The 18,542-nt window shown below is 53.0% G+C and overlaps 1 protein-coding gene across 1 annotated transcript; it reads right to left on the bottom strand.

The window, feature by feature from the left end:
• Nucleotides 1–6,298: 6,298 nt before the first annotated feature.
• On the bottom strand, nt 6,299–17,469 carry RAB11B (RAB11B, member RAS oncogene family). The gene is made up of 5 exons (XM_033134870.1): nt 16,835–17,469; nt 9,526–9,721; nt 8,451–8,644; nt 8,060–8,140; nt 6,299–7,500 (listed from the first exon to the last, which is right to left on the bottom strand). The coding sequence occupies exons 1-5, from the start codon at nt 16,872–16,874 to the stop codon at nt 7,355–7,357; spliced, it is 657 nt and encodes a 218-aa protein (XP_032990761.1). The 5' UTR covers nt 16,875–17,469; the 3' UTR covers nt 6,299–7,354.
• Between the last annotated feature and the right edge of the window lie 1,073 nt (nt 17,470–18,542).

Here is an 18,542-nt window from a genome sequence, read left to right as displayed (position 1 = left end):
GTAGCAAGACAGCGGCTGTGCCTCCAGGCTTCCCATCCTCAGTTGTGGCAGGAAGGAAGCAGTAGCCCGGAGGTGTTATCCGTGCCTGTCTCTTTTATCATATAATGGTTTTTCTAATTCCAACTTTGAGCACTTGCTTACTTACTGGCTCAGCAAGATGTTCCAGGTGGTGTTTTCTTGAATTTTTCCCTGCCCCAGCTCTGGAATCAACCATTTCTCCAAGGAGCACTGGTTTCTTTTAGTGGGGAATGATATTTAGAAACTAAGATCTGAGTGCTAGGTGTGCTCATTGCTACCCTTGATGAGGTAAAAAAGGAGTTAATAAAAGTGAGCCCAAAGGGGGACTGCCCAGGCCTGCACCCCCTCCCCAGGAACCGCCCAGGCTCATCCCACACAAATAAATCTAAGGTGTCCAAACACTTCTAAAAAGAGGAGATAAGACCTGAGTGGTTCTAACTGGTTCCTCACACATGCACAAACTGCTACAACCTGTCGTTACTTGAACTCTAGCCTCATTATAATACAATTAAAATGAAATGAACATTACGGCTTGCCCCCCCACCCACCCATGGGCTTTTCTGTATGCATTATGGGTAAGAGCACAAGCAGAAAGAGACTAGTTATGTAACAAACATATGCCAATCAAATGACCTCAGAGGGACATCACATCTCCTGCTGTAGGGACACTTACCTGCCCATTTCTAGGTAAGAAAAACTGAGCCTAGAGTACAGGGCAGCCGCCTCCCTAAGACACTTCCGTTAGTTTCCTACCTCTTGACTTTAATACAAACTTCTCGTCTTTTCACTTTTCTGTGCCTCGTGAATTCCTTTACACTTTGCGAACCACCGGGAGTTTCAAAAGACAATACAACCCTGATATCATTAATTCTTGGTTCTCTCATCGTAATACACACGTATGTATGTACCTATATACAGACATTTACTTATCTATCATTAAAGCCATGAATACACACCAATACCTCTCATTCTAATCCAACATCAAGATTTAGCCCAGACCCTTTACATGTTTCTAACTTCCTTCTCTGACTCTGAGAAACCTGGCTCCCATGCTCCTCAGTGAATTTACTCATTTTTCCACCCCCACCCCACCGTGTGTGTAACCAAGCTCTTAGACACACTGGCCAAGGCTCAGCCCCAGATGTGCTGCCTATTCCACTCCCATTGGGTCCCAACAAAGGGGCTCAATCCACGAATTTAACTAAAAATAATAATCATTACTTTTGAAGGCTACTTGGGAACCAACTCAAAATCTTGAAAACTACGACTTTTGAAAACGGACAAAGGAAAGAATTCAGTATTTATGTTGGCCTATACAGTCTATGCCTCAGGGCAAGCGCATATGAGGTCTGACAATTAAGTTCCCGAACTTTGTTGCACTGATGTTGCTAATCTTTTTTGATATCAGAGGGATTATTCATTATGAATTTGTAGTAACCAGTCAAAGAGTTAACCGAGTTTACTGTTTGGAAGTGCTGAAAACACTGTGTGAAAATAAGTGAGATGAAAACGACCTGAACTTTCCCCCAGCAATTCATGGCTCTTGCATCACGACAAGGCACCAGCTCACACGGCACTGTCTGTGAGGGAGTTTTTAGCCAGTAAACAAATAGCTGTATTGGAACACCCTCCCTACTCACCTGATCTGGCCCCCAATGACTTCTTGCTTTACCCTAAGATAAAGAAAATATTGAAAGGAAGACATTTTGATGACATTCAGGACATCAAGGGTAAAACGATGACAGTTCTGATGGCCATTCCAGAGAGTTCCCAAATTGCTTTGAAGGGTGGACTAGGCACTGGTATGGTGCATAGCTTCCCAAGGGGAGTACTTTGAAGGTGACTGTACTGATATTCAGCAATGACATATGCAGCACTTTTTCTAGGATGAGTTCGTGAACTCAATTGTCCGATGAGGGGAAATTTCTCTTTATAGATGTGTTCCAGAAATAGATGAAGGCGGGATAGAATTTGAGTATACCCACTTTGCAACCCCCTAATGGGTTGCGAATCTAGGTGATGCTTTGCAGCGGCTCCTAAAACCAGGAATGAGAAACACACTGAAATACACCTCGTAGTGTATACACACATCACCTATGAGGTTTTCAACCCTAAATCTGATCAACCTCTAGATCTATTAATTTACAGGAAATCCTGGGGACCAAGAGATATGAGAAATGATGCCATAGGTCTATAAGAGGAAAAGCAGATGAGTGACTGCCAGAGGCTGGCAGGGAGAGGGGAAATAGGAGAGACTGTAAATGGGTACTGAGATTCTCTTTGGTGCAGAAGTTTTGGATTAGATAGTGAAGGTTGCACAACGTTGTGAATATACTAAATATCACCGAATGTACTTTTTAATTTTATGTACATTTTTGAATTTTACATTCAAAATGTACATTGAATGTGCATTTTGAATTTTATGTTATGGGAATTTAATCTCAAATTTTTGAAAAGCAGAAAGACCCCCAAGGGAAGCCATCAGCAAAAGGAATTCAAATGACCCATTTCTTAAAAATAAAAATAAAAGGCACGAAAAGACATCAAAGGAGGGGGATCTACAGCTTAAAACAAACTGAAGAGACACGTACAACCGCTTGAACAAGCGTACTGTGTTTGGGTACCGATTCAAACAAATAAAAATAATTTAAAAAGAGAATTGACTCTGGGTGGTGAACACACAATGTGAAATATAGATAATGTATTACAGAATTATACTCCTGAAATCTATGTAACTTTACTAACGATTGTCACCCCAATAAACTTTAGTTAAAAAAAAAAGCTGAACAAAAGTAGCGTAAGACCTGTCCACTGAAAATCACAAAAAAACTGCTAAGAGAAATCAAACATTTAAATAAGTTGAGATACAATGTAAAAAAAAAAAATTAAGACAACCAGGGAGATGTGAATACTGGCTAGACATGTGATGATATTAAAGAATTACTGCCCATTTATTTAGGTGTGATAATAGCAGTGAAATTATGTTACCAAAAGTCTTTGGATTTTAGAGGTACAGACTGAAATGTTTCTAGCTGGGATTTGCCACCGGGAGGGAAATAAGGTGAAACCAAATTGGTTGAAGTTGGGTGGTGGCATATAGGGGTTCATTCGGTGTAAGAAACTTCCAAACCTATAGAGAATTTTTCGAGTTTATTTGAGCCGGGGAGCAAGATCTCAAATGCTCGGGAGAATAAATTTTGCAGTTTCTTTTATGCATTTGAGATTAAGGAGGGAATGTAAGGAAGATTACATGGAGGTGGGAGAAAGCAAGGTGAGGGTCGGATTATAGGATAGTTATTTGCTCTTTTGAGGGTGGTTATGTCTTAGAACAGGGGTGTCCAAACTGCGGCCCGTGGGCCAACTGCGGCCCGCAATCCATTTTTAATTGGCCCGCAGCAAATTCCAAAAATATATTTCGTTTACTTAAATAAACCAGGTGAGGCAATACATACTTCACCTCGAGTGAGTGGCCTGGCCCGGCTGTTTGTGTATTTTACCGCTTATGGACCTTGGTGAAAAATGTTGAAAAAAGTTTGGACACCCCTGTCTTAGAAGGAGGGGTCTGAAAGGGTGGTTCACACATTAGAAAGAGGGGTCTAAAAAAAGGCATTTCAAAGGTGTGTTACCCAAGGTGCCCAAGAACAATGGACAGGGCTTGCTTATGGCAAAAAAGATAAAACTTTTACTAAAAAAAGTTATATGCCTGGGGTGGGACCATCCACCATGACCTGCCCAATTCAGAATTTATGATCAGATCACCCTTCAGGTTACTTTCCATAGAACCCCTTTTCCGTCTATAGGTTCATTAGACTATTCTCCCCACTTTAAAATGTCTAAACTTTTCCATTAAAAAAAAAATTTAAAAACATTTAAAAGTTTTGGTCTACTTCTTAACAGTCTTTTATCTGGGTATTTTCTCCAATTGTTAGGACTTTCTCGCACATAGCAAGCCCTCAGTAAACATTGGAAGAAGCTCCATAGCTTAGTGGTTCCGAATACAGCTCTGGGGTGGAAACCTGCTTGCTTCTTACTAACTGTCGGACCCTGGGTGAGTCGATGACTTCTGTTTCCCATCTATAAATTGGGCTGGCAAATTATGCCCACCTCCTAGGGTTGATGTAAATACTAGATAAATTATGACATGTAAAAGACTTACTTTTTTTTCCTTTTCCTTTTTATTTTTATTATTAGTTTCAGGTAAAATACTTATTTTTTTGTGTAACCATGTTCTTTTATGTGTCGTAATTTATTTAGGTTAACAGTTCCTCAAAAAATTAAACACACAATTACCACGTGATCCAGCAGTTCCACTTCTCAGTATCTACACAAAAGAATTGAAAGCAGGGACTCCAACAGACACTGGCACACACATGGTCATTCTAGCATTATTCACAGTAGCCAAAAGGTGGAAGCAACCCAAGTGTCTATTGACGATGAGGGATAAACAAAATGTGGTCCATCCAGACAATGGAATATTCTTCTGCCTTAGAAAAGGACATCCTGACACCGGTTACAGCATGGATGGGCTCTGAGGACATGATGCTCAGTGAGATCAGCCAGCCACAAAAGGACAACTATCGTGTGATTCCCTTATATGAGGTCTCCAGAGGAGTCAAATTTGTGGACAAAAAGGGGGTTCTAACTTCCTGGGTGATCTGATCATAAATCCCTAACTGGGCAGATCAGGGAGGGTAGTCAGGCCTGAAGCAGGTAACATGTTAGTAAAATGTTTATTTTTGCCTTACGCCAGCATCTGGGCTCACACACTTTTGAAAAGCCCCCTTTCAGACCTCTCCTAAAACATGCGAGAGAGCACATCATCTTACTATCCTGTAATCCAATCACTGTTACTTGCTTCCACCTTCATATAATCTTATATTCCCTTTTTAATCTCAGATGCATAAAATACTGCAAACTGTTCTTTTCCGAAGCATTTTTCTCAGTCTGTTGAGATCTGGCTTCCAGGTGTATGCTGTCTGGCTCAAACAAATTTTTATGAAAATTCTCTACAGGTTTGTTCTTACATTGACAAATCCAGAGACAGTAGATAGTGGGGGGCCAGGGGCTGGGGGAGGGGAATGAGCAGTTAATGGGGATAGAGTTTCAATTTGGGAAGGTGAGAAAGATCTGGAGATGGACGGTGGGGGTGGTTGCACAACAATGGTACTGTACTTAATGCTAATGAACTGTACACTTAAAAATGGTTGAGATGGTAAATTTTATATATGTGTATTTTACCATTAAAACAAAATAAAACCCCTGAAGACAGTGCCAGGCACAAAGCGAGTATGTTGTGCTTATTAAATCACTGAAATTAGAGTAACTGAAGTAGTAACCCCGAGGGGACAGTCACATCAATCTTGTTCCCTAGTAATGTGCCCAGGGCCTAACCAATCTGAGGCTCCAGAAAGATCTGACCATTGCTTGAAGCCCTTCCAGGTGTCTCATTGCTAGCTCACCTGGCCCTTCTGAAGCCTGTTCACCCTCTGCCCTCTGCACAGCCCACCCTGCCCAAACCCAGGGGAGTCAGTACCCCAGGGTCCGTGAAAATGATCCCTGGAGTGTGCGCCCACCAGATCCCCCGCCCAGGGTGCTCCTCGGCCCAGAGCACGCGCCTGGCTCACCCCAGCTCCCATCAGAACAGCTCCCACAGCTATGAGTTCTTCGGGAGAGATGTCTGGGTTTGCCCATCCCTCTAGCAAGGCAGCTATAAGGAATCTGAAGGGCATGGATCTCCCCCTGGTGGCTCTCCTCGGGTCAAAGGCACATACACTGGGGTCATGTAGTCAGTACAGGGAGGGGACTGGCCACGTTACCTCCTCCTCCTCCACAGTGGGGAGAAGCAGAAAAGCAGAACCCCAGCTCATCTCCCCTACCCCCACCCCCCGCCCATCACCAGCGTCCAGCTGGGTCCTCCTCAGAGGTCAGACGGTAAGTTTAGAATGGAGATGCGGAGAGCTGGATGGGGCTGGTACCACCACTATCTCCTGGGCCAGCCCTTTGCCAGTCTTTGCTGGGACCCCAGGTGAGGTGGTGGCCAGTTGGGTAGTAGATGGAAGCGATGAGCAGTCTACCCCAGGGCTGGAAGTCGGAAGCAGTGGGCAGCCCATCCCCTCCTGGAGGGCTGTCCTCAGGTCCTAGAGCTGTTGGTCTAGGGCCAGAGTTTAATGTCAACCCCCAGCCTTCCCTCCCTCCCGCACAGGGGCAGCTTGGAAAGGATCCACCCCACCCTTAGCCACCCCGAGACCCCTGTGGTCAGCTCCAGGAGGCCTCTGCATGGTCCTGGGCGGGGCTCAGGCCTAGTCTTCTAGCTCCCTGTAAGACTGAGCAGGGCAGTGCAGCCCACCGCAGGACATGAGCAGGGAGGGGCCTGGCTCAGGGGTGGCCATCGGGAGGGGAGAAAGAAGACAAAGGCGCAGCGGCAGGTTTCTGTCCAGGAAGTCGGATTATACATTTTAGTAATGGGCCAGAGAAATGAAGCATCGGGCAACAGTGCAGGACGGGCCACAGGGAGAATAAGAGATCCGAGAGCTGGGGTTTGGCGTCAATCTTACAAAGTGTATAAAGAATCTGTTTCTCTACAGTAACAAAAAAACGAAAGGCTACAAGAGCGGTTGTATATACAAAACACGGAGATATTGCTTCACTTGCAAATAGATTCCTGACCAGACAGGGAGACAAGACAGAGGGAAGGGTACAGGGAAGGGTGGGGAGCGCGCTGCGTGCAAAAAGGAGGGGACATGGGGAGGGGGGTCTTCTCCCAGCATAAATCTACAGGCAGGAGCTGGAGTCACGCACGCACGGGAGAGGCTGGAGGTCAAAGGCATGTGCCGGTGCTGGCTGTGCGTGGGGAGTGGGGTGCCGGGAGCCTGTGTCTGCCTACCTGGCCCCCGGGTCACATACTCTTCAGGCTTCAGCCCATAGAGGGTTTCTAGGTGGGGACTGAGGCCAGATGGGCCAACTGGCCAGGGAGGGAGGGAGGCAAATGCTCCCTGGAGTCTGCTGTGGAAAACTGGAGAAGCCTGTTCAGCGTGCCCATCCTCTTGCCTCTGGCTGGCCCTGTCCATCGGGCCACCCTCTCTGCCCCGCCCAGAAGCCCAGTGGGACCCAAGAAGAGCAGGTGCAGCAGCCAGGGCTTTGAGCTTTCCTGGGGGGGGGACAGGAGGTGCCGCTTGACTCCTGCTCTTCCGAAGCCCCAGTTGGCTGTGCGGAGCTCAGTGGGAGGGTGGGAGCCAGTCACGGAGGGACAGAAAGGGTCAGGGCAGGGAGGACAGCGCGGTGAGGGGAGGGCAGAGGACGAGGACGTGCACGCACACTCGGGTGAGGTGCGGGGTGGTCACAGGTTCTGGCAGCACTGTAGCTTGTTGGGTTTCTGTCCATCGGTAGTGGGCGGGACGCTGATGTCCACCACGTTGTTGCCAGGGGACTCGTCGTGCGCTGCGCGGTCTGCTATCTGCTTCTGTGACACGATGCGGTAGATCTCTGCAATGAGGGGAAGCGGGTGAGTGCCCTGCCTGCAGGGACTGCCTGTGGGACTCATCTGGATGTCACCTCCCCAGGTAGTGCCCCGGGGGCTGTGTCCAGGGCCCTGCCCAAGGGACCCTACTGTGCCCTACCTGCCCCCATGACACAAGGGTTCCCCCTGTGTACTCAGCAAGGGCAGAACACATCTGGTCACAGAGGTCCCCCCCAGCCCAGGCCTCTTCTTGAAGATCAGAGACCGCCTCCTCGTCAGAATACACTCCCAGAAGCCCAAGGGCTCTGCAACGGAGGCCACCTGCCTCCCCAGCTGGCTGTGCCCTGGTGGAGCTATGGCAGGACCCACCCACCAGAGATGAGTCCAGGGGGATCTCTGGGTCCGGAGTGTCAGCAGGCGTGGGATCCCCTGACCTCCTGGAACATGACATGTTTGTCCTCCTGTCCAGACTGACTGGCAGGTTTAAAGAATGAAGGTTCAGGGGCTGCATTCAGGAGCATGGGACCAAAGTGGCTGGTGCCCTTCCCATGCCACCCTCAGTGGGCCCGCCAGCCCTGGAACCACCTGTGAGGATGTTCTTGAAAGCTTCCTCTACGTTGGTGGAGTCCAAGGCCGAGGTCTCAATGAAGGACAAGTTGTTTTTTTCTGGAACAGAGAGAATATTGCCCAGGTGAGTGGAGCGGTGGTTGTGGGGGGTGGGGGGGCATGGTACCCGCACACTCTTGGAGACTCCGCCTGCTGCACCTGGCCCAGGAAATGAAGGGGTAGGACCGAGATGCCCACTCCTGGTGGGGAGGCTGGCACTGAAGCCAAGGGAAAATGGGAGGGGCCTAGAGAGGGCTGCCTGCCCCCAGATACTTCTCCGCCACCTTCGTCAGTCTGGCTGTCAGAGCTGGACCCTGCGGGAGGCCCTGGCCCAAGTGAAAGCCCTCTCCTCTAGCTCGCAGGCACCTACCTGCGAAGGCGCGGGCCTCATCAGTGGGCACGGCCCGCAGGTGGCGCAGGTCGCTCTTGTTGCCCACCAGCATGATGACGATGTTGCTGTCAGCATGGTCCCGCAGCTCCTTCAGCCAGCGCTCCACGTTCTCGTACGTCAGGTGCTTGGCGATGTCATATACCAGCAATGCGCCCACTGCACCGCGGTAGTACCTGCGGGGACGGGGCAGGGCCCAGGCGTGAGCTGCCTGCTAGCGCCCCACAGGGACGCAGGCTCTGCAGGCAGCGGCTCAGGGCCCACGCACAGAGCCACAGGGACCCAGGCTCTGCAGGCAGCGGCTCAGGGCCCACGCACAGAGCCACAGGGACTCAGGCTCTGTGGGCAGCGGCTCAGGGCCCACGCACAGAGCCAGTGGAGGGGCAGCCATCCTGGCCTCACAGGAGGGCTACCGTCCCAGACTCAGCCCAGGACTCTGGGGGCCTGAGGAGGGAGTTTAGGGCCTGGAAACAGAAGACACCCACAAACTCAGCCACACAGAAGGGAGAAGGAAACAGTGCCATGCAGGGAAAGGGCTGCTTCCGGGCAAAGTTCTGTGCCTGGCGTGGCCTGGCCCAACCTGGAGGGATTGTGGAGATGGGGAGGTGAGCAGGCCTCAGTGGAGGGCGACCAAAGGACAGCAAGTGACAAATGGGAGAATGACCGGGGGTTTGTACTGGTCTATGAGGAAGCAGCTCGAGTAGGTCCTGATGGTTGGGTGGCCACGGGGAGCTGAGGGAAGACTGGGAACACGGCCAGACAGGGCGGGCTGAGCAGGCAGGGCTGGGGAGCGGGTTGGATGAAGTGGCTCACACCAGGCCCCGATAACAGCCCTCACTGTGCAGCCAGCACCCAGCAGAACTGCAGTCCCTCAGGGGGACTCCAGGGTCAGAGGGGCCGCGGGACACGCCCATCAGAGGTCACAGTATGGTCCTGAGGGTCCCACAGCTGCTGGCCAACTATTGTCGAGGCTGTAGTCTCCCCTTCTCCTTCTGCCCAGCTCCCACCCACCCTTTGGGGCCCGCGGCCCCCGCATCTCCTCCTCCCTGCCACTCACGCGGAGGTGATGGCGCGGTAGCGCTCCTGGCCGGCGGTGTCCCAGATCTGCGCCTTGATGGTCTTGCCGTCCACCTGGATGCTGCGGGTGGCAAACTCCACACCAATGGTGCTCTTGCTTTCCAGGTTGAACTCGTTGCGGGTGAAGCGGGACAGCAGGTTGCTCTTCCCCACGCCCGAGTCCCCAATGAGCACCACTGTGGGGACGACAAGGGACACAGGTGAGGCTCCATGGGCCAGAACGGGCAGCACCACCAGGGCAACACCCATGAGCCACCCATGTCCACCCACAGAGCCTTCACAGGATTGCCTTGGGTGCTACAGACATGTGACAGCCCACAACAAGATGGAGTCAGAGATGTCCTGGAGCCCCTCGCCAGACGCACCACATTTCCCAATGCAGAAGCCAACAGCAGCTCCGGGTTTCCACAAACACAGCCACTGTAGACAGCACAATACCCCTCCCTGTGTCTGATCCTTCAGAGCAGGGCTGTCCCAGCTGGGGCACAGGGAACTAGGCATCCCGGCAGGCAGGGGATCCATCAAACCCCAAACCTCCATTGCAATCTGGTGGCCGGAGTAAGTTCCCAGGTTGGGCGACCTTGGGCAACTAACTTAACCTCTCTGGGCTGCCTTTTCCACAAGGGTAAAGAGAAAGACGGGAACAAGAGTCACCTCGCGGAAGGGGACACAAGAACTTGCAGGTCAGAACTCAGCCAGCATCCAGCCCGCTAAGACAGGTGGGGGAGGTATTGTTACTATTGTCCCACTAGGTTCCTACCTACAAGGGTCTGGCTCTGGAATTTCAATAGGAAACGAGAAGCTTCACGCCCCATGCCCTCCCAGCTGCTTCCTCATGGGAAAGCTGCTGCAAGCAAACCAATATACAACCCAGCACAGCCAACTCACCCAGGTGAAACAGGAATGTGCCCTCTGCACGCAGTCTGGAGGAGACATAGCCTGCTACCCCTCCTATCACCCCAACCCCAGGGTTGGACCGCCCTGCAGGGACATCCAGGATGAGAGCCCTCTTGAACAGGACAGAACAGGCCTGGTCCGTCTCTCCCTTTAGGGGTGGGGCCACAAGAAGTGGTCCAGGAAGGCTCTGGGTCCTGGAGGGCCATCCTCACCCAGGGCACACTGGTGCTGACTTATATCCGTGTGTGCACACACATGTATAGGTATATGTTCAGCGCAGACGGAACATATAGAAGCCTGACCAGACGCCCCAGCTTTGAACCACATGGACCCTCAAGTGTGGGTCTTGGGCTCTGGAACCGCGGGTGGGTCAGCTCAGTGGAGAGCCAGGTGGCTGCAGGCTTGGTCACCCTCAACCCTGATGAAAAGTTTCTCCTCAATTAAAAACGTTATGTGTGTGTGTCCAGATTCACCCTCTTTTTTTTTTTTTTAATTTTTATTGGGGAACTGTGTGTTTTTCCTATCAGCCCCAAGTCGTTGTCCTTAGTCTAGCTGTGGAGGGTGCAGCTCAGCTCTAAGTCCAGTTGCTGTTTTCAATCTTTTGTTGCAGGGGGCACAGCCCAACATCCCATGTGGGAATCGAACTGGCAACCCTGTTGTTCAGAGCTCACGCTCTAACCAACTGAGCCATCTGGCCGTCCTCACCCTCACTTCTTACCACCTTCACTGCCAGTACCCTAATCCAGGCCGCCACCATCTCTCCCTGGATTGCTGAGCCAGCCTCCTCCCTGGTGTCTTCGAGTTTACTCTCATCCCCAACCAAGAGACTGTTCTCCCCTCTGCAGCCACCAGAGGGCGCCCGTAAGCACCCGAGTCAGGTCCTGCCCCTCCTCTACCCACATCCCTCTAGGCTCCTCCCTCCCTCGGGGTAAAAGCCCAAGTCCTCCCCTGGCCCACAAGGCCCTGCAGGACCTGCCCCTCCCTGTCCTCACCTCCTCTCTCTCCCTCTCACTCACTTTCCTCCTGCCACATGGGCTCCCTCGGGACTCAGCGATGTGCAGGTGCAAGCTGCCCTTTGCCTGGAATGTTCTTCCCCAGGAACCCACCTGCTTCCCACCCTCCTCTGTGTGGAACCCACCTGCTTCCCACCCTCCTCTGTGTGGCGCCTGTCCCCTCCCTGCTGTCCTCTTAACACTCCCCACTCCCCTGCCTTGCCTTTCCTTCACAGCTCTCCCCACCCTCTCACACTGGCCAGGTTTCACTTATTTGTTGTTTGCCAGTCTGTCTCAAGGGCGGGAGCTTGGACAGTCTGGTTCCCTGCTGTATCCCCAGGGTCTGGCGCAGGGCCCTGCACACAAAACAGAGTGAACAAACAAATGATAAAGTGGCTACAGAGTCTCCCAGGCCCACCTCCTCCCTCACTTGGAGGATGCCAAGGTCACCATTCTCAGGCGACGGTGGAGGAGGCAGCCCCATGACCCAGCACCCTCTCTGGACTGGCTGTTTCAGAGCCAAGAACAAGAACAAGAAGAACGCTTAAAAATGAATCTGTGCTGTGAAAGCCTTTGATTCTCATCACCTCACAGGAGCCTCTTGTAGCCCATTTTACAGATGAGGAAACTGAGGCATAGACAGGGGCCTCAGACAAGGCCCATGGTGAGCAGAAAGTGGCAGAGCAGAGGTCTGAGCAGGCTTGCTCCCACTTCTCAACTGTGTTCACCAGGGCCACCCAGCTGAAAAGTGGTCTGCCAGGATTTGAACCCAGGTTTTCTGGGTCTAGGGCTGAGCTCAGAGGTCTGAATTCAGCCTCTTCCTATCCCACTACCTGGAACATCCTGACCCCCTGGAGTAGTCGGCAAACTCCTGCTCATCCCTCAAAACCCCTCGGTTCAGGCCACTTTTCTCCCCCAAATCATCATGTGGCCTGGCCCACAAGACCTGTGACGACAGGACCAGTGTCCTGACTTCAGAGACACATGGAAAACAGGAGGAGATGGATATGGGCCTGCCAAGAGCTCCCAACCATGCTGGCTGGGCCCCAAATCGACTCCCAGGCCATGTAGGGCCAGGCTGGACTGACTGTGGGGCCCACCATCCACACCCCCAACCCCTCACCTCCTTCCCATGGTGGCCACAGGAACCTGGCCAAGGCCGGGGAGGTCTGTTCATAGTTCTCACATCCTCAGGAACAGAACAGGAAATGAGGAGAGTCCCTTTGGGCTCTGCCCTATATCCCCCCTCTCACTTCCTTCCCAGCTTTGTCCCAGTGTCAGGGTCTCCTTGGCCCCATGAGCTCTGCCCTGGCCCAGCCAACAATCTCCTCAGCCCCACAGGCCAGGCCCAGTCCTAAAGGCTTTATTATTGAGTTCTCGGGGCCACCCCAGAGACAAATGTATTATCATTCCCCATGTACAGCTGGCGACACTCAACCCAGAGTGACCAGGTCCTCCAGCCCAAGGTCACCCTGTGAGAACAGGGGAGGCCAAAACAGGACGAGGGCCACCAGCCACTGCCCAGAAGAATGTCGGGAAGGCCGGGCTGCCCAGGCACTTCCTGGCACAGGTGCCCGATGCAGAGAGGTGGCCAGCAGGGCAGGGGCCGGGCTGGCCCTGGGTACACTCCGGGAATGAGAACGGCTTTGTCAAAGGCACAAGTGATCTGTTGTCTTGGGGAAATAAAGGGCCCTTGAGGCCCCTAGCATTTCCACAGAAATGGATGGCATCACTGGCCAGGAAATGGCCTCTCTGGACCGGCCACTTGGCTGGCAGGGCAGGCAAGCCCAGTTGGCAAAAACAAAGAGCTGGCACCTCTTGAAGGCCTGGGTCCTCTGGCCTGCCCCATGGCAGTGTGGCCCCCCTGGGGCCCACACTCTGAGGTTCAGGCAGACTGAGTGGCTATTCGGGTGAGGGGCAGGCTCCCCTACTCCAGGCAGAGCAGGACCTCGCCACTGCTCCAGGAAGCGGCCCTGACCGCCCCAGGGACCAGCCCTTGGGGACAATGCTGTCACAACTATTCCCAGGGGAATCAGAGAGCAGAGGGCAAGTGCCCATAGTTGTGGCACAGGCAGGGCTGCTGTTCGCAATGGGAAGAGATGGTGTAGTCAGTTCCTAGACCAGTGGGTCCCGTGGGGTCCCGCCCAGACTGCAGAGCCAGGAGGCTGCCTCGGGAGCACTTGGCAGAGAAAGAGGTGAGCACGGGGGCTGGCCTGTTTCCCAGAGCTGGCTGCCACTCTCTTTTCGCCCCCTTCCCAGAAGGACTCACAGATGGGGTCGGGGTGGACACAGACCAGAGGACAGGGTCCTGGGCCACCGTGCAAGCAGCCCACATCACAACCTCGCGGGCCAGGTGAGTGGCTGGAGGCGCGGGGAAGGCTCAGTGGCCCTTGGGGATACCAACGCTCCTCCCACTGCGGACCCTGCAGTCCGGTCCATCAGAGGAGAGGTCGGGGAGCCCCCAGGGACAGATCGTCAGGCTGAGAAAATGGCCCACAGCTGACAGGACAAAATGTTAGCAGGATAAATGTGAGAACCTAAAATTAGGTACAAATAAACAACTTCAGTCCTGGGGAAGCGGGGAATGTACCACCACATGGGGAAAATACCCCGGAGGATCCGCTGGCCTTGGCCATGGAGGTCAGGGGAGCCAACGTGCGATGTGGCAGCCAAAACAAACAAGCCTGCTGGGAGGGCTGGCTGGGGGCAGCCAGTGTCCCAAAGTGAGAGGTCTGGCCTCTCTGTGCCCAGAGCAGGGACAGGGGAAGGTGACCAAAGCCTGGGGAAGGCTGGGCACAGGGTAGCGGGCGAAAGGATGGCTATCCCCTTTTCTCCTAAAGGGATCCCCACACCAGGCAGCAGGGCCGGGGAGAAAGTTGGCCCTTGTTAACCCTTCCGGTGCAGCTGTGCCTTGGACGTCTCTCTGACATCCGGGCCTGACCCTCTGCAGGCCACAGGGTCTCGGGAGGGGCCAGAAGGGCGCAGCTGTCACGTTTTTGTCCACCTGACATATTTATGGCAAGTGAGGTGATGGTAGCGGCTTCCTTCCTCCCTTCTTTTATCTGACTTTTTATATTTGACTTTCGATACAAAGTCAAATAAGAGTTTATTTTTCCCATTTAAGGAAGTGAAAACCTGAGTGAATATAAAGACAAACATTACGGGATAACAAGGGGGTCCTCGGACAAGGTGTAACTATGAAGGGGAGGGCTCAGAGGATCCCAGTTAGGGGAACCCTGACCTTGTGGATTAGATTTTCACTTGCAACCCGGCTTGAGAAGGTCAGCAGGGCACCTGCTGGACTCAGAAAGGGAGGCCAGTGGGGTAGAGCTGCAGGGCAGGCGGGCACCCTTTGCCAGTTGTCCCAGAAGCCAGATTAGTGTTTCCAGGAAGTGAACTAGAGACAAGTCCTGGGAAGTACACAGCTGTTCCACTGCCCCTGACCCAGTAACGGTACTTCTGGGAACACACTTCAAGGAAGTAACCCAAAGGGTAAAAGATGAGTAGTGCAAACATTTGGAGCTGGGTTATTTATAACAGCACACAGTTGAAAATAACAAGCAGGAATGGCCACAGAAGCCTGCAGGGGGCAACTGGGGGAATGCCCCCTGCCCTGGCAATGCCACAGCCAGGCAGATGCCCAGCCCTGACCTGGGAGCAGCTGCCTCAGGGCAAGCTGAGTAGAGACAGGCACCAGCTGCAGCAGGACTGGAGTCCAAACCACCTGTCACCAGTCCCAAAAGCCTTGACAGAGCTTCCCCTGCTTCTAAGGTGACACCACAAGACTCAGTCAGCACCACAGCCTTGGCCTGAAGCCTGCTGACCACACAGCCTTCTCTGCCAGTGACATGTCAACCCGCAGGCATTCCCAGACCCCACAGTGCTGTGCGAGGACTCTGGGCTTTTGCATGGGCACCCCCTTTGCCCAGTAGCCTTTCAACACATGGATGTCCCAGGTAGGGAGTGCTCCACTCACTCTCCACAACCCCAACGTCCCCAGTCCCCAGGCCCCAAGATGCTTGATGGTCAGCCGAGGCTAGCTCCAGACACAGACGCACTCCCAGGGATGGCCAGGATCCCCTAGCGAGTGGAAGATGCCAACAGCTGGTGTGGGAGGCAGACCCTCACACAACAGGCAACAGAGCAAACATACCCTGCATGGGCCCAAGAGTTAGCTCTCAAGGGCGGCCGCTGTCACCCAGCACGGACAGCAGAAGACCTGGCAGAGGTCCAGCTTGGCACAGAAGGTGCTGTGAAGCCAGTGACCCTTAAACCAGCCCAGTTGAGAGACGGACTCCAGTGACATGTGGTGAGTCTCCCTCGCTGTGAGGCAGGGTGAAGGAGCTCTCCCGCTGGCCCCAGGCCAGCAATGGCTGCCTGACCTACCTAGGCCTTACTTGAGGCTCCCAGAGCCCTGTGTCCCTCCGGCAGGGAAAATCATCCAGCAGGTTGGCCCAGACCTGAGGCATCAGCGCGCAGATGTTGGGGGAGGCGGTCTGACAGCCCACTCCGTGATCCGGGTGCAAGCTCCCCCAGATACACTCCTTAAGTGGTAAAGCCCACAGCTGGCCTGGGTTCAAATCCTGCTCCAACACTTATTCACTGTGTTCTTCTCTTGTCTCCCTGGACCCCCGTTTCCAGACTGAATAATACTGACCTCACAGCGCTGTGGTGAGAATTTCAATGAATTCAGGTGTGTAAAGTACTTAGAAAAGTGCAGGTACTTTGGGTAGTGCTATTAAGAGTTCTAAGAGCTGTGAGAGATAGAACAACAGTAACGACCAGACCTGGGTCCAGCACACACAGTCCCCTCCACCAGGCGCCCCTCCATGGAACCCCGGGTCCGCACCCCACCCTGTGTCCTCCACCACAAACCTCAACACACATTATCCACCCCTCCCTTCCGGGCTCCGCCCCCAGACGCAGTCACCAATCAAGTCTGCTCCCGCCCACCCTCTGAAGAGTAACGCCCCAAACGCCCAGCCCACTTCTTGGACACGCCCACCACGCCTCAGCCCCGCCTCCAAGGGCCCCGCCCGCACCCCATGGAGTTTTCCACCCAACCCGGCCTGACAAACGCTAGGCGGTCCCGCCCCCTCCAGGGCTCCGCCCCTAACGGCCTCTCCCACCGCGCTCTGGGACCCACCCCCTCTGGGCTCCGGCCCCGCCTCGGCGCATCCAGGGCCCTCAGGCCTCTTTGGGCCACCCGCTCGGCACAGTGGCGCACCAACATACAAAGCTGATCGAACCCGGGCTGCCCCGGTCTTCCCGGCTGCTTGACCCGCCGGGCCCCAAGCTCCGGGCTCCGGCCGAGGCCCAGCGGCCTGGAGGGCAGCTACGGCCCGCCTGTTCGCCGTCTCGCCGCCGCCCCCTCGCTCGTCTGTACCCCAGCGGCCTTACCTTTGAATAGGTAGTCGTATTCGTCGTCCCGGGTCCCCATTGTCCTGGCGCTTCCGGCGGGATCGGCGACTCCGCAACCCCACCACAAACACCCTGCGGGGGCGGAGCCGGTGCCGCGCAGAGCGGCTGCCAGGTGGCCAATCAGCGGCGAGTGGCGTAGCGACCGGCACCCAGAAGAGCCAATCAGAGGCGGAAACAGAGCCCCCGAGGTGGGCGCAGACTGGGATCCACCCTCCTTGCCCTCGGTCTCCTGGAGAAAGGCGGAAGGAATGCGGACTTTTCTGAAGTGACGGTCGCGTCATCCTATCAGAAGCGGACTCAGGAAGCGGAAGACTGGAAGAATGAAACAAATTGACGGAGCGAATAGCCAATAAGAGGCTTGATTCAGACCGGGCCCGACTAACGGAGGACATGTCCAGGAAGGGAAATGGAGCTACGTCCAGGTGATGTTACGCTATTTAACGTCCCGATGACGTCATAGGTCAATGTGTGCCGCTCTGGGCCCCCTCCCCCACCATAATTAATGACCGTTTCCCGGGGTCCTCTGCGCGGCGTCTTTTCAACCTAGAGGTCCTCCTCTGTCCGTTGCAGTTTTCATTCATTTGTAAGTGACTCATTATGTCAACCCACTGCCTCAGTTTCCCTCTTCTGTATAACAGGAAAGAAACACCTCATTGAAATTTTTGAGTATATCTATGGATCATTTACCTAAACGTACTAACTCAACCATCCATTTTCTGTCATTAAGTTTTTGTGTAATAAATATTTATAAATTTTACTGAGCGTCAGACTTTGTCCAACATGATCTCCCCTTCTCTGTCCCTTACCCTGTTTTATTACACACGCGCACACACACACACACACACTGCCCTAGGATTTATCACTACCTAACTTTAAAGTATGTATTTCTTTCTTGGTCCATTAATCTGTTTAGTTTCTGTCCCAAGTCAACAGAATCATCAGTCCCATGAGGGCAGGGACTTGGGCACAATCACTGCTGCATCCTCAGTGCTCAATAAATATTTGATATGAAATAGATACCGTAAGCATACAGCTCATGTGCTAGTTATTATAACTGTATTATAATTATTATTGCCTCCTGGACCTCATCCCTGGGACGTCCATCAGGCGTCCCAGACACCAATTTGGCCTCCTTCCCCCTTTTCCTGTTGTCTTCATCCCGACTCCACCCCATCATCAAAGCCACAGGTCATGTGCTTTTCCCTCTTCATCGTTTACTCCCTTGTCCCTGCCTCCCACCCCCTCTCTCAATTGCCATTTTCTATCTCTCCTTCCTCCTAAATTTCTGACCAGTTCTCTCCCCTTCCCCTGCCACCATCCTGATCCTGGCCCCATCATCACTGCCTGGACCTGTACAGTTGCTTGCCTACCTCCAGCAGTCAGAGGGTGTCTTTTAAAACATGAGAGTCAGCACCTGAAACTAATAATAATAATAAAAAAAAACATGAGAGTCAGATCGTCTCCCTCCCCTGTTTAAAAATCTTTTAATCCTTCCTTTAATAAGCATTTACTAAGCACCTACTAACAGCGCTCTAGGTGCTGGGGATGCACCATTGAACAAGACAAAATCCCAGCACTCATGGAGCTGACAGTCCAGTAGAGTCAGGAGGAAGAAGCAAGTAAACAACACTCACAAGATAATTTCAGAACGGGAGGCATGTAATGAGGGGAATAACCTGGTTTATGT

The sequence above is a fragment of the Rhinolophus ferrumequinum genome, chromosome 18 (genome assembly GCF_004115265.2).
Source record: "Rhinolophus ferrumequinum isolate MPI-CBG mRhiFer1 chromosome 18, mRhiFer1_v1.p, whole genome shotgun sequence".
Classification (NCBI taxonomy): Eukaryota; Metazoa; Chordata; class Mammalia; order Chiroptera; family Rhinolophidae; genus Rhinolophus; species Rhinolophus ferrumequinum.
The sequence above is the reverse complement of the archived record's forward strand: the minus strand, read 5'-3'. Positions and strand labels throughout refer to the sequence as shown.

Bases quoted from the DNA above. Each gene is read 5' to 3' on its own strand.
- RAB11B (XM_033134870.1), bottom strand. From the start codon at position 16,874: ATGGGGACCCGGGACGACGAATACGACTACCTATTCAAAG. The intron at 9,722-16,834 runs GTAAGGCCGCTG...TCGTCCCCACAG, and splicing joins ATACGACTACCTATTCAAAG to TGGTGCTCATTGGGGACTCG. The intron at 8,141-8,450 runs GTAGGTGCCTGC...TCTCTGTTCCAG, and splicing joins TGAGGCCCGCGCCTTCGCAG to AAAAAAACAACTTGTCCTTC.